Source organism: Aquarana catesbeiana, linkage group LG02 (genome assembly GCF_042186555.1).
Source record: "Aquarana catesbeiana isolate 2022-GZ linkage group LG02, ASM4218655v1, whole genome shotgun sequence".
NCBI classification, from domain to species: domain Eukaryota; kingdom Metazoa; phylum Chordata; class Amphibia; order Anura; family Ranidae; genus Aquarana; species Aquarana catesbeiana.
This window is the reverse complement of record NC_133325.1, coordinates 310,197,785-310,213,005: the sequence shown is the minus strand read 5'-3', so window position 1 is coordinate 310,213,005 and position 15,221 is coordinate 310,197,785. Positions and strand designations below refer to the sequence as shown.

At 42.9% G+C, this 15,221-nt stretch overlaps 1 protein-coding gene across 1 annotated transcript in view; it reads right to left on the bottom strand.

Moving 5' to 3' along the window:
* LOC141127842 (ATP-binding cassette sub-family C member 5-like) overlaps positions 1 to 9,200 on the bottom strand; it is a 151,290-nt gene extending 142,090 nt beyond the window's left edge. The window contains exons 1-2 of the mRNA XM_073614677.1: positions 9,050 to 9,200; positions 8,134 to 8,242 (exon numbers count right to left, since the gene is read on the bottom strand). Of these exons, the coding sequence (XP_073470778.1) occupies positions 8,134 to 8,237 (104 nt within the window). The 5' untranslated portion in view covers positions 8,238 to 8,242; positions 9,050 to 9,200. The remainder of the gene's footprint in view (positions 1 to 8,133; positions 8,243 to 9,049) is intronic.
* Between the last annotated feature and the right edge of the window lie 6,021 nt (positions 9,201 to 15,221).

Below are 15,221 nucleotides of genomic sequence, written 5' to 3'. Positions count from 1 at the left end.
GAGATATAATATAACACCACAGACAAGGTATGTTCTGCTAGCAGGAAAAGATAGCACAGAAGAAATGTAGGGTGATAAATAGACCTTTGCACTGCGTTACAGACAAATGAGCACCTCCATAGATATTAGGGCACACAAGGCTGATCCATTCTCTCAACCTGGAGTAATGACATTTGCCCACTGCTCCACAATGCCCTCCCACCAACATGTGTTGAGGTGTTTGGCTTGTACAAGCTGTTCTATATACCCAATGTTTAGGAACCTAGTGGAAAGGAAATGCCAGACAAGCTCCACATTACAGCCACCATTCTTCAGCCTGTTCCTTTGAACTATGAATAAGCATCACCCACTTGGCAAAGTCCTCCCGCTATTCTCCTCCTTTCTGTAAATGTGTGGAAAAACATTCCCTCCAAGAGTTACACCAGTGAGTAATGTAATAATGTAATACAGACCAACCTCACCCTCTTCTAGGTATTCAGGGCATTATTCATGGGTAAAGTGAGTCATAATAATGTAACAGAGTCTGACTTACAGTTCTGACCTTTCTGCTGTTTATTTTAGGTGGGTAAACTGAGCAATGTAATAATGTAAAAGAACAAGCAGAAAAAGCAGAGCACAGGAAGATGTCATCAATTTTGTTCACTTTGTTGAGAATAAAAAAGGCATCCATTCACATTTAAAAACAAAGACATCCAGCCTGGTAGAGGGGCAGAGTCACCAATTCACAGGGTGCCACAGCATAACAGATCCAGATGGATGGGGGCCAGGATCCACATACAGCATAGGATGCCTAAGAAAGGGGCTAATAGCCCAGAAATGCATTGCTTGTGTTCCCTGTAACCCAGACCGCTGGGGATCAGTGTATGCTAGGCACCCTATGCGTATCTCCCCTGCAGCTCCATAGCTCTGGTCTGGAACGCTCTATATACTGCATTACTGGCTTTCTGCAGAGGATTCACACCTGTACTGTAAGTGGACCCTGGCTCTCCTCCATTTGGATCAGTTATACTGTGGCACCCTGTGAATTGGTGACTCTGCCCCTCTACTAGGCTGGAGGTCCCTGTTTTTAAATGTAAAGGGGTGCTTTTTTTATTCTCTACCTAGTGAACACAATTACTGACATCGCCATGCGCTCTGCTTTTCTTGCTGGTTTCATACTGAGACAGGTCCTTCCCCCAAGTGACCTTGTCTTGGATGCTGCATTCAATGTAACCCTGTTCTAAAGCACGAAAGGATGCCATATCCAGCGTATCCCCACTTTTATGACAGATGCCATAACACCGTATTGAGATTTGGAAAATTAATGCGCTAAACCTATCATGTTAAAAGCTGCTGACACTAAAACAAAGTCTAAAAGATATGTGAGACAGTGTAGCATTAGAAAACATCAAACAAACAGCAGACTGTAATGTTTAGAAAGCAAAAAAACCACTCAAAATAGTTATGGTATATTCAGTAAAGAGTGACGGAAAATACAGTCCAGTGATTAAGAACTAATATGAACGTGAATGCACCACTAAGGTGAAATGATTGAAACAAATGTCTGTAGATATAACTCCAGATCCACTCCTGTAATAAAACTGGGAGGACTGGAAACAGATGACTGGTCGTGACAACGCCAGAGATAGTGTGAGATAATATGTCCTTCACCAAGGAAATGGGGTATACACTCTTACCAGACAAAGTGGACTCACTTGCCAGCGGCAGAGAGTCATTCATGCTTGTATTGGCCACAGCCAGGAAATCCAGTGTTGCACAAGCCTTTGGAAGGAACTGGACCTCAGCTGGAAATCAATCCAATCATGGGTGAAGGACGACAGGAAAACTCTCACCAGGACTTAATGTGAGGCTCCACAGAGGGGACATGGCGGGGTGACAGCTCCAGGTACCGGCCAGACTGCGGGCTCCGTCCAGGGAACTATTGTTTACAGTTTGATTAGGGTCTATTGAGATTTAGATTGTCCTTTTGGACCTTCTTCATCCTTTAATAGTTCACAAGTTAGCGCAACAGTTTATAAATTTGTTTTGCGTATTTCAACAATTTAATAGAGACTGAAGTTCTGCTAATTTTTTTTTAGGTATTCAAGGCATTATGCATTGGTAAAGGATGCAATCTAATAATATAAAAGAGACGTGTAAGCAGGTTAAGGTGGGACTCACTAGGTGTCCAACTTAAGAGTGTGACTGTTTTAAAATTTTCCATGAAGGTGTGTGGGGTCACTTCCATCCTGGCAAAATCTCCTTATATATGGTGGGAGGAGTTAGTTTAGGGAGAAGAGTAGAGAAGAGCTCTGGCCATGGGAAGGGATGCCACGTGAGAGATTATCACTTAAAGTGATATTAAAGTCTTGTTTTTTTATTTGTTTAAAAATAACGAACATGTTATACTTACCTGCTCTGTGCAGTGGTTTTGTACAGAGCAGCCTTGATCCTCCTCTTCTCGGGTCCCTCGCTGGCGCTCCTGGACCCTCCCTCCTGCGGAGTGCCCCCACAGAAAGCAGCTTGGCACCCGAGCCGAGCTGCTGCTCTGTGTGTCCATTCAGACACTGAGCCGTGGCTCGGCCCCACGCCCTCTCTCTCTTCATTGGCACACTGACTTTTGATTGACAGCAGTGGAAGCCAATGGCGCCCACTGCTGTGTCTCAGCCAATCAGGGGGAGAGTCCCAGACAGCCGAAGCTCTCATGCAACATCGCCGGATCGAGATGGGGCTCAGGCAAGTATTAGGGGCGCTGAGGGGGGCTGCTGCACACAGAAGGTTTTTTATCTTAATGCATAGAATGCATAAAGACAAAAAACCCTTCTGCCTTTAGAACAACTTTAAGGGATAGTGAGTCTAACCCTCTTTCCCCCTGGAGGGGGCTCTCCTGGAGATGAGCACAGAGATGCATTACCAGTCCTATGGGACTGAGCACAACGTCAACAGGAAGAGCATTTGCTGCTGAACTGTGTCAGGACTTGGGGCCTGAAGCATTGTATGTTATGCTTTATTCTTCAGTAAGAGAAAAGCATCTACATGTAGCCTCTGTGTGAAGTTATTCAGGTTTTTCAGTAGATGGGTGAGAGAGATAAGAACTGTCAGTGATGCCACCTGGCTGTCAAGCTGGGCCAGCATGTGGATATCCCTGGGAGTGAGGGGGTACAGCCGTTCAGCCAGGAGAATAGGTAGAGAATCCGGTCACCACCCCCCACCAACACATCAAGAGAAAGAGAGTGAGAACTACGGAGTAAGGGCTGGTGTGCCCCAAAAGGTTGGTCTTTTGTGTTAGGGATGCTCCGGCTGCCACTGTGGTCACAAACAGGCAGACTGCCACCTGCTAGCAGACTGACTTGCAGTTCTGAACCTTCCACTGACTTTTGTAGGTATTCAATGCATCGTGGATGGTGTAATATGAGGCCCAAAATCACCAGAAAACAGTTCTTTATTAGTTACTCCAAAGAGGTCAACGTAATGAGCTTCCTTCAGCAAAAAAAAAAAATCAAATAAACAGTTAACAAATTTAGCATAAAGGAACCACGTAAATAGCTCACCACAATCTCTTAAACCCACACTGGGGCAGGCTTCCTCCATGTTTCAGGGTGCCGCACAGGCAGCAACAAGTGCCTCGGTTCCCAGAGCACTCACCTTACTCACAGCTCTTGAACTTTGCCACACTGCCTCACTGACACAGGTGCTGAGTCACCCAGCTCTCTTTCAAGCCTCCCTTGCCTAGGAATTAACCCCTTTGGGACCAGAGTCCTGGTAATCAGGGTTTGGAGGTTCTTCCCACCCAAAACTATTTGAACCTCCGAAGTCCAATCGTTAATACGTACTTATCAATCCAGAGAGTAGTAAAAATCAGTCCTCTCTCTAGCCAAACTTCCATAGAACACCTCACCCTGCATGGGTGAAAACCCCTGAGTACCAAGCAATGTTTCCAAAATTTTCCCCCTTATGGCACAAGAGATCAAGACTCAAATACGGACGGACTATACAGGTACTTGCTGTCCAGGACACATTCTCAGTTTCCTGTACATATCGCCCCCCTCATTGACGGAAGGTGTCAGATGCAATATGGGACACCCTATAATGCAGTGGTCATCAACTCTGTCCTCAGGGCCCACTAACAGGCCAGGTTTTATGTATTACCTTGGGGAGATGCAGACTAGAATATTGCAATCACTGAGCAGCAAATGATATCACCTGTGATGTATTTCAGTTATCTTGCAAACCTGGCCTGTTAGTGGGCCCTGAGGACAGGGTTGATGACCACTACTATAATGTACCCTAGAGAGGGCATCTGCATTCTGGTGTTGTTTTTCCAGCCTGTGTTTCACCACAAATTAGAACTATTGTAGTTCCAAGAACCATCTAGTAACCCTTGCATTTGTGTGTTTCTTCTGTCTTATCTAGGTCAGTGGGGCATGGTCTGACACCTAGACGAAACTTCCTGTCACAAAGAAAATAGTGAGTCCAGAGCCCACCAAATGGCCAGGCCTTCCAACTCCACTACAGCATAATTCTTCTTGGCGGCTATCAATTTACTACCGAAAAAGACTATAGGGTGCCCCCCCCCCCCCCCTTGACCTCCTGAAGTAGAATGGCTCCTAAGCTCACGCTGCAGGCATCTGTTTGGACAATACATTTTTCAAAGAGTTAAAAAAAAGTTCAAAGAGTCCAGAGCAACCAGCACTGAATACTGGCATAAGGCCATTTTAAGTTACCGGAAAGCCTCCTCAGCCTTGTCATTCCATTTTACCATAACTGTCTTATTACCCTTTGTCTAGACAGCAACAGGTGCAGTAATAGTGGCGAAGTTGGGGACAAACATGGGGTAGTACCCCATGATGCCCAAAAAGGCTCGGACATGTTTGTTCATGACTGGACAGGGTCAAGCCTGAATAGCTTCTACCTTATTCATCTGAGGTTTCACCAAACCCCTACCCACAATGTACCCCAGGTACTTGGTCTCTTCCTCTGCAACGACACATTTTTCTAGGTTCACATCAAACTCCTCCTTCTTTAGATAGTCTAAGACCGTCTGCACTTGGAGGACCAGTTATATACCCTTCTTTGAGCTTCCTTTTTACTTTTTGTATATGTCTCTTTACTAGGGGCATCACCGTAGCGATCCTCTCTCTCTCTCATCTAGGTTAAATGCTTTACCACTGTCTTTTAGGGAGAGGATTAACTTTCCTATGTTTCTCTCACCAAGTCAAACAACCCTCCGTGGTCTGTGTCCATACACCAACTCAAACGGGAGAAACCCTGTGGACGCCTGAGGTACTTTTTTAAAAGGCAAACATCAGTGCCGGGAGTAGACAGGCCCAATCTTTACCATCTTGTTGCACAACCAATTTAAGCATTGACTTCAGTGTTTTATTGAACCGCTCTGCCAGCTGCATCTGTGGTTGTTAGACAGAGGTATGTAGTTGTTTGATCTGGAACAACTTACACAGATCTGTCATCACCCGAGACATAAATTGAGTGCCCTGGTCTGTCAAAATCTCTTTAGGGAATACTGTCCTAGGGAACATGTTAAACAATTTCCTGGCAATTGCTTTTGAGGAAGTCTTCCTCATAGTGATCCTGGTGGCATATTATCACAAGGATGTGGCCCAGAGCCCCAAGCGGATTTCACTTAAGGGCCCACCTTCTTAGCTGGTAGACCATCTACCCCAGATGCAACATTATCAGTCCTCTCTAAAGTTTTATTGTGCAGCCCCTCAAAGGGATCAGAACAGTCACACTGTCCTGGCAGTCCTTGACTCACAAGTTCAATCAACAAAGGGCAGTCCCTTCCCATAGCAGCGGTGGATGAGGTCGGGTACCACCCCTAACCCCTAACCTCCTGGGTAATTGTGCTACACACTGTGATGATGTCACTGGTACCAGTGGGTATTCCTTGATGTGCCTGTGTATACACACAACCCTTAGGGTTTTTGCTACAGGGTCCACCTCCCTAGCTACCCACAACTGTTACCATGCTTCTGGTATCCAACAGCACTCTGGCATGAAGCTGGTTCACCCAGATGTCACACTCATACTGCCCCTTGGTCTGATTCAGGTGGACAGCACAGACCCTCTGGGCATAGTAGGACATCCTCTGCACAGATTCACACTCCATGGGTTCCTTGTGCAGGGGACAATGGTCCTGGATATGGCACCGGGAGTGACACTGCCAGTACAGCATATTCTTGTTCCTATATGCCAGAGTAGAGCTTTGGCATGCTGGGGTGGTCGCTCCCTTACTTTCTTGAGTACTGACTCCCAGGTTTGTGGGGGGCTTGACTCCCCTCACTGGTAGGGGTCCTCGAGGTTTGGCAGGTCCCAGTAGATCCCCCATCACTGACAAATGATCTACCATTTCCACCAGACAGTCCATTGCCTGTGGTTCCCCATAGCTAACCCAACTCTGCAGTTTCTTAGGTAGAGCCCACAGGTAGTGGTCTACGACAACCTGTTCCATGACCTGTGGCCCAGTCAACTTCTCCAGCTGAAGACACTTGGTAACCAATTGCAAAAGGTAGTGCATTTGGGACCATGGTGACTTGCTAACCTGATACCTCCAGCGGTGCATCCAGTGTGCCTGCATCCAAGCACCAAATGTAATATGGGGCCCAAGATCACCAGCACCCGTATGTAAATGCAAACGTTTTTTATTAGTTCCTCCAAACAGGTCAACATAAATAGCTTCCTTCAGCAAAAAAAAAAGTAAAATAAACAATTCAAAGATCTAGCACAAAGGAACCACATGACTTGCACACTGGGGTAGGGTTCTTCCGTGTTTCAGGGTGCTGTACAGGCTACAGGGGTTCAGCATCAAGTGTCTCAGTTCCCAGAGAATTCACCTTGCTCACAGCTTATGAACTCCTCCACACTGCCTCACTAACACAGGTGCTGATTGCCTTTTAGGCATCCCTTGCCTGGGGCTTAACCCCTTCGGGACCAGAGTTCGGGTAGTAGGGTTTGGAGGTCTTCCCACCCAAAACCCTTATGAACCTTCAAAATTCCAGGTCACTAAAACAGACTTATCAATCCAGAGAGTACTGGAAATCTAGCCAAACTTCCCCAGAACACCTCACCCTGCACGATGAGAATCCCTGAGTATTAAACAATCTCTCCAAAACTGTCCCCTTTAAAGGGACCATTATTCAAATAATGGAATATATGCCTGATGTCCAGGACACATTCCTGTTGTCCTTTACAATGGGTAAAACCAAAACAGGTTTTTCCTTAATATACTAGAATTATTTTAAAACACATTTGATATTGTTATTAAAATGCACAATTGAACCAGATAAGTTTCAAAATATGTGTTTGAAATTCTACTTTAAACAGTAAGTGCACCTTTAAAGTGTTACTAAACCCACAGCAGTAAAATCAGTCTGTATATGCAGTAAAGCATGCTTGTTATTGTTACTGTGGAACCTAAGGGGTTAATCCTCCACATTGTGTAAAAAAGCTGTTTGATCCTGTCTTCTCTGATCTTCCCCTTCTTTTACTGTCCCCAATCTGTCTCCTGATAGTACAGAACCTTATAGGCACGCTGCACATGCTCAGTTTGGTGTGTATTGCTATTTTTCTTGGGAGGGTGCATGTGATCAGCACAGGGACAATCAGCACTGTCCAGACAGAGGGTCACGGGTCCTGCAAACTCATAGAACAGTAAGCGTGAAATGAAAACTCCACCTACAAGCTTTAACCAGACACTGATAGAAGTCATAAGACTGCTATATACTGCATATGAGAAAAGGTATTTAGCAGTTTATATTTACCAAAATAATTGCATTTCCATGTTCTGCGTGCTGTGGGAGACCATATATAGTGAATGCAGGATCCTGGGTTTAATAACACTTTAAAAAAGAGCATTGAAATAGTTTGCCAATTGACAAAAAAAGCTAACAATGATTATAACAGTAAGTACTTTATATAAGTACTTATATATAGCTATTAATCAAAAGATTCTTTTACACATTCTTTTTATTGTAAATTGTATTTGCACCCTCAAAAAATGCTTTTGAAAGAGTTGACCGATTTGCAGTAGATCTCTAAAAATGATTATAAAAGCAAGTACGTACTATAAAGCTATCAATCAAAAGATTAATGCCAAACACACTCAGGTTCTTACTGGGATTAATCAAATACAGTTACCTTTTGGTAGTGCGAAAGGGTTTAAGTAGTGGCAGGCTGTGCTGGTATTTCTCTGCAAAGCAAGGCTTGTCAGTGCTGTCCATGGTGTCTTTGTAGCAGCTCATGGTGTCTAAGCAAAATAATCACATGTAATACTAACACTGAGATTAAATAAAGTATTGAGCAATAAAAGTGTTATCAGAAAACTTCTAAACACACCCTCAGGGTATTTATTCACTGCATTAGATCCCATCATGACGAGGCAAAAACTTTATAACGAGGCAGCAGAAGGTACATTGGAAAATATCCTAGTATTACTCTGAGCACAGAGGTGTTCCAATATTTCTTGGAATTAGAAAGGACACTGGTCTCTCTCTTTAGAGACAGTTAAAGTATATCCAAAGCCCAAACTGTTTTTTGTTTCTTTGTTTTTAGTTAGGGAATGCTTAAAACCCCTAAAATGTTTTTTTTTTTTTGCTGTCTGTGTCCCATTGTCCTTCACCGCTTGTGTCCCCGTTGGATGATTTCCTCTGTATTCCTGGTTCAGTGACAACATTTTTAGATTTGTTTAACAGTTTAACAATGGTCACCAGGATACATTAAGAGGATGACAGTGACATTACAGACAGCAATTCAACCCTAATAGAGGGTTCCTTACTCTATCCAAAACAAAAAAATAATTTTTTTTTGGCTATACTTTAAAATGTCCACTGACTATGTGCTTAAAAAAGGGGAATCCCAGTCTTTTGTCTTTGAAGAAGTTACTCTAAACTGTACCACTCTATTTTGCTATAAGTAGTCAGGTGCTATACTGTAATATAAGACATTTAGTGATCCTTAGTTATCCTTCTACAGTATGTGTTGTGTATGCTAAATATATCATGACATGCAGAGAGATGTAACAAAACATTTGCAGGAAAAAGTTAGTTATCCTTACCAGTGTCATCAAGCTGCCCCAAAAAAGAGCTGCTGGTTAGTTACTGTTGTGAATCCAAAAATATAGTGCTGTGCCAGGCACATGACTAAGGCAGTGACACCACCGTGACGGGCTCAGGAATATTGTGTGACTTTGTGACCAACTTTTGACAGCTAGAATTGGAGAACTCACCCACTGCTCTCTGCACTGTGATCCTCCCCTCCCATTGCAGACCAGTCACGCCTGCTGCTTACTACCTATTCCCAGTGTGTGCTGGGCTATATATAATACTCTACATACTGCACAGCTGACAGCTCAGACTGTGAGCACTAGCCAGTGACTCCTTTCAAGGCAATCTTAGATTATTGATAACAAGATATTTTTCCACTTAAATCAATTTATAGAAAATATTTTTTTGATTAGATACGTTTTTATTGAAGAGTTTTGTCTTTTTCAACAAACTATACAATAACATATTCTTACAATTAGGAACCCAAAAAAACCCCACAATGTTTATTAAAATCAAAGTATATGAACTGCTTAGGGGATAAACGAGGCAAAACTTACAGTGGAACTAAAATTGAAAAAAAAAATGCAAGCATGCAATGTCTCTTTTGTAAAACGATCTACCTGCTTGCTTCCTGTAGAATGTACACTGAGCAGTGAATTCGTAGCTTAATTTATATTCCCGGCAATGTACTTGTGTGTCAGTGTTATTGAACTCCTGCGCATGCAAGGGGGTGATGTTATCTTGCACAGGCCAATCAAGATGGATGAGGACAGACACCTGGGGAGAAGATGCTGGCGTTGGCAGGGGACCTTGTAGGTGTAAGTATTGCTGACTATAGTTCCGCTTTGTCCAGGCTAAAACAATAAAACTGTTGCTCCATAGGCACCACAAAAATGGTTGCATAAAATGCTACGGCTGGACATACTCCGTATAAATTTCAGCCAGTTTCTGAGCAACTGGCCAAAATTCACTCAGTGGGTGGCCCTGTCCGCCACTTCCCACCCAAAATCCCTTAATTGAAAAATCAAAGGAGCAAAGTAGAAAATTGATGTCCAAAAGCACCTGCATCTAATCAGACAATAGGCACAGCATGAGATTCGTCCATCCCCACTGTATACTGTAAGCTGAATGAAAAAACTTTCAGTGTACATTCAGCTTAAAGTGATTGTAAAGTCTCTCTTTTTTTTTTTTTTTTAATAACAAACATATTATACTTACCTCCTCTGTGCAGTTGGTTTTGAAAAGGGCAGCCCAGATCCTCCTCTTCTCAGGTCCCTCTTTGGTGCTCCTGGCCCCTCCCTCCTATTGAATGCCCCCACAGTCAGCAGCTTCCTATGGGGGCACTGGAGCCCAGTTGCAACTCTGTGTGTCCATTCAGACACGGAGCCCTGACCCGGCCCCGCCCCATCTCTCCCCTGATTGGCTGACTGACTGACTTTGATTGACAGCCACGGGAGCCAATGGTGCCACTGCTTTGTCTCAGCCAATCAGGAGGAGTGTCCCAGACGGCTTAGACATTCGTGGACATCGCTGGAGAGAGATGGGGCTCAGATAAGTAATTAGGGGGTGCAGGGGCGGATGCTAAACAAAAAAGGTTTTTTATCTTAATGCATAGAATGCATTAAGATAAAAAAAAACCTTCTGCCTTTACAACCCCTTTAAGAGTTGACAATCAAATAAGAAATACACCATCACATGAATACATATGTGAATTACTGCACTAGCATTCTAAATATGATACCTTGATACCATACAATTCTACTATGGTAAACATATTTTCAATACTCTGCTTTGTCAGTCGGTTCTAAATAGTAGGTAATACAAGATCTATTTTCAGAATTCAGCAATGGGACCATGGGATATGCCAGTTATGGATGCAAAATACAATACAATTAGAAATCATTATGAAGAAAATCAATACTACACAATGTGTTATTTTTGCCTGCACCTGGTCATGGCTATGAAAAGATTTCTTTATTTCTTTGCAGTTAATAATCCAATCAGGTGGTACAGTAATACCTGCCCACCAAAACTAGAAAAAGGAAACAGCTACCCTGTTTCCCCGAAAATAAGACCTAGCGTGATTGTCGGTGATGGCTGCAATATAAGCCCTACCCCCCAAATAAGCCCTACCCTGTTTCCCCGAAAATAAGCCATACCCTGAAAATAAGACCTACAAGGACTTTAACTAGGGCTTATTTGGGGGGTAGGGCTTATATTGCAGCCATCACCGACAATCACGCTAGGTCTTATTTTCGGGGAAACAGGGTAATGACTCTTTCATGATAGAAGTCAGGCTCACATGCCTGCGTCGGTTCCTGCACAGTGCTGTTCTTGTATATTCTTCCTATAGATCTGTAATTGGCAAACACTGAGATTACATCAGAATAGGACCACCCAATTATAAAATGTCCCTGATAGATTGCTGGGTCTGACTTTTTTAATTGGCTCAAAGCAAGCAATATCGTATAAGTGTATTGTATGCAAACAATGTAAAATTGAAATATGTTTTATTTGCTAAAGATTACTGAATTTGTATAATTTATTTAAATTATCACTAGTCTACTAGATAAGCCTGTAAATGTTTAACCATAGTGCAGGTATTTATTATCCTCCAGAGCTTCAGTGGCCAGATCTGTTGTCAAACCCCCACTTTAGAATTGGGAGTCCAGCTTGCTGTAATTTTTATTAGGAGGGAAAACGTTTGGAAAGAAGTGGATAATAATGATTTATTGTGGGATATGTCTTACTTTTGCTTCTATTGGGAGGTAGTGCCGGATAGTGTAGCTCTAGCTATACTTTTGGCCCACTGCAGATCTCATATACTGTATGTAAGCCACAATGTTGTTTATCCACCCCCTCTTACCTCGCTCATTGAAAGAACCTTTTGCATTCTGTGAATGGTTCACAGAATACAAAGCATTCTGAGAATGGGTAAGGGGAATGGTAGGTGGACACATAACACTGCAGCTTCTGTATATGAAAGCCATAGCTTCCATGTCATAGTTCTGGAAGTATAGCAAAAGCTGTACTATCTGGCCTGAATCAAAGTTTAAATATTAAAGAAATGACATAGATATTTAAAGTGGAGTACACCTTATTTTTGGAAAGTTAATCAAATTAAGTGGTTGCACATGATATGTGACAGTGGGGGAAGAATTGAGGGAAAAAAGAGAGCAAATTAGTGGTAGAAAGCACAGAATGTGGGAAGACTGGAGAGAGCCAGGCAAGTGCAAGGCAGAACCACCATCAGGGAATGGGGAAAGGTAGCAGTGAGGGACAGAATTAGGCTCCATTCACACTAGCGCGTTTTTTGATGCATTTTGCATTTTGCAGAAATGCACAGGAATTTTTTAACATGGGTTCCTATGGAACATGTTCACATCAATGCCTTTTTGTTTCTCTGCATTTTTGGAAAGGGTCGGGGACTTTTTTTCATGCAAAAAGCAGCATTTTGCATGTAATGGATTTCAATGGACAAGCATCAAAAACGCAAGTGCACCGTTTTTGCAGCGTTTTTGCAGCGTTTTTGATGCGTTTTTGCCGTTTTTTTTTTTTTTTTTTAATTTTTTTTAAATTTTTTTTTAGACTGTAAAAAAACTGTAAAAAAAAAAAAAAAAAAAAAAAAAAAACGCAAAACGCAAATCGCGGCAAAATCGCGGCAAAATCGCGGCAAAAACGCCGCAAAAACGCTGCTCAAAAACGTGGCAAGCATGAAAAAAAAACCTCCAAAAACGCCCAAAAGCAACATGCATAGATGTGAATCGAGCCTTAGAGGCTGAGGGAAAAAAAGGAGCTGTTCTGAGGGTGAAAAAGTGACAGAGGGTTGTGTGAAAGAGAATAATGGTAAACAGTGAAAGGTGTTCCCATAGGAGTGAGCAGATGCCAAAGCTGATGCAGAGCTGGAAGGGCCGACACAGGAGGTGGACAGAGACTGTGACAGCAGTGGCTGTCAGTACATACAATGTGGGCACACATAATAGGATTTTGCAGAGACAACAGTTATGTGTGCCTACATTGTGGGTAATGACTGCAAAGGCTCCACAACTGTTAACCCACAGCCACGGCAGGAAGAACACTGTAACCGGGCAGGGGGTCACGGCTCAGTGGTTGAGAAACATTGCTCTATACCAGGGTTTCTCAACTCCAATCCTCAAGGCGCCCCAACAGGTCATGTTTTCAGGCTGTCCATTATTTTGCACAGGTGATTTGATCTGTTTCACTGCCTTAGTAATTACCACAGCTGTTTCATGAGAGGGAAATCCTGAAAACATGACCTGTTGGGGCGCCCTGAGGACTGGAGTTGAGAAACACTGCTCTATACCACCTCAGCCCTCTCTCAACATTATGTATTCCTTTAAATACCTTGAGATTGTAATCACAAAGGACCCCTCCCAGGCACTGGATCACTAATCAATGCAGACTATTAAGGGTAAGCTGCAGGTGTGGTCTAAGCCAGTGGTCATCAACCCTGTCCTCAGGGCCCACTAACAGGCCAGGTTTGCAAGATAACTAAAATACATCACAGGTGATATCATTTGCTGGTCAGTGATTGCAGTATTCTAGTCTGCATCTCCCCAAGGTAATACATAAAACCTGGCCTGTTAGTGGGCCCTGAGGACAGGGTTGATGACCACTGGTCTAAGCTGCTTCTCACTGTCGCAGGCAGAATCAACTCAATTAAAATAACCCTTACGCAGAAATGTATCAACTTATTTACACATATACTTGTGACAAAACCAAAATCCTTCTTCAAAGAACCTTGTGGTTTCCCATAACATAATTGGCATATGTTTTTTAGGACTAAACAGTTGTTAAAATTTTTGGAAGCCTCTACGTTATTTCCCAACAAACACCACCTGACACAGCACATCTTGAAATCAGTGTGGATTGTGGTTTGACTGGGCTACCACTAGACCTCAATTAAAGCTAGTCACACTACTAAGACTTAAAGAGGAAGATAGTATGGCCCTACTGGATATGCTTTTACAGGGGGTCCCCGGGTTACAAACAAGATAGGGACTGTAGGTTTGTTCTTAAGTTGAATCTGTTTGTAAGTCGGAACAGGTACATTTTTTAAGTGTAGCTCCAGCCAAAAAATCTATTTTTAAGTTTTGTAGATAGCATAGGGAAGGGTTATCACCCCTGTAACATTAGTTTTGCTGTCTGTGCCCCTGTTCAGAAGATTTCACCTCACTTTCTGTCCCAATGACAATTGGATTTTGAAAATTTGGGGTTATTGGGGAAATAAGGATAGGTGATAAAGCATCAGTGGAGACACCTTTTTCCCATATTAACTCTTACAGGAGAGAATTTCCCTTCCTAGGGGTAGATTTCCTCTCACTTCCTGTTGTCTCCCTCCGTTTGTAAGTAGGAGTCGTTTGTAAGTCGGATGTTTGTAAGTAGGGGACCCCCTGTATATTAATTGGCAGGACAACTAAAACAACTTATCACATGGTTCCTCACTCTAGTTTCCCATAACTTGGAAGCACACTTGGTACATTTTCTTGGCACCAAACCCAAGACCTCATGTGCACATTTACTGGGAGGATAGGCAGATTTACTGCATAGTTTCTTTTGTAGATTCCTATAACTGCAACATGGTTTTGAAGCAAACCAAGCATAGTAAACAATTTGAAACCCAGTCTGTCATGGACAGATGAAACATGAAACATATGAGTACTCAGATTTTTTTTTTTTTTTTTTTATATACGATTAATGTAATTGTGAACATATATGCACTTCAATACTTGTGAATAACTTTGAGTTCAATAAGCAAAGTTGAATAAAACTTGATACCACTTGACAAAAACCCAAAGCCTGTTAACACATGCCTAAGAGTGTAGGGTTTTTAAAAATGTCAACCCCCCCGCTAACTATTCTGTCTACCCTGTGTAAAAAAGATGTGTATACTTACCTTTTTTCAGACCGCTCTGGTCTGGTCACATGACCCCACAGCTCTGTTTACACTGTATCAGTGAGTGGCTGCTGCAGGGGGGAGGAGTAAGTGCTGAAAATTGCTGGGCTATAGGAGCCTAAGGGTGACATCACAGCTCCCGGAATTCCCAGCCATTTTTGAGTGCTCCTTCTTCTCCCCTGCAGCCAGCAGCTCACTGACACAGGGGATCATGTGACCCCACTGGAGTGGACTGAAAATGGGTAAGTATACGCATCTTTTAACAT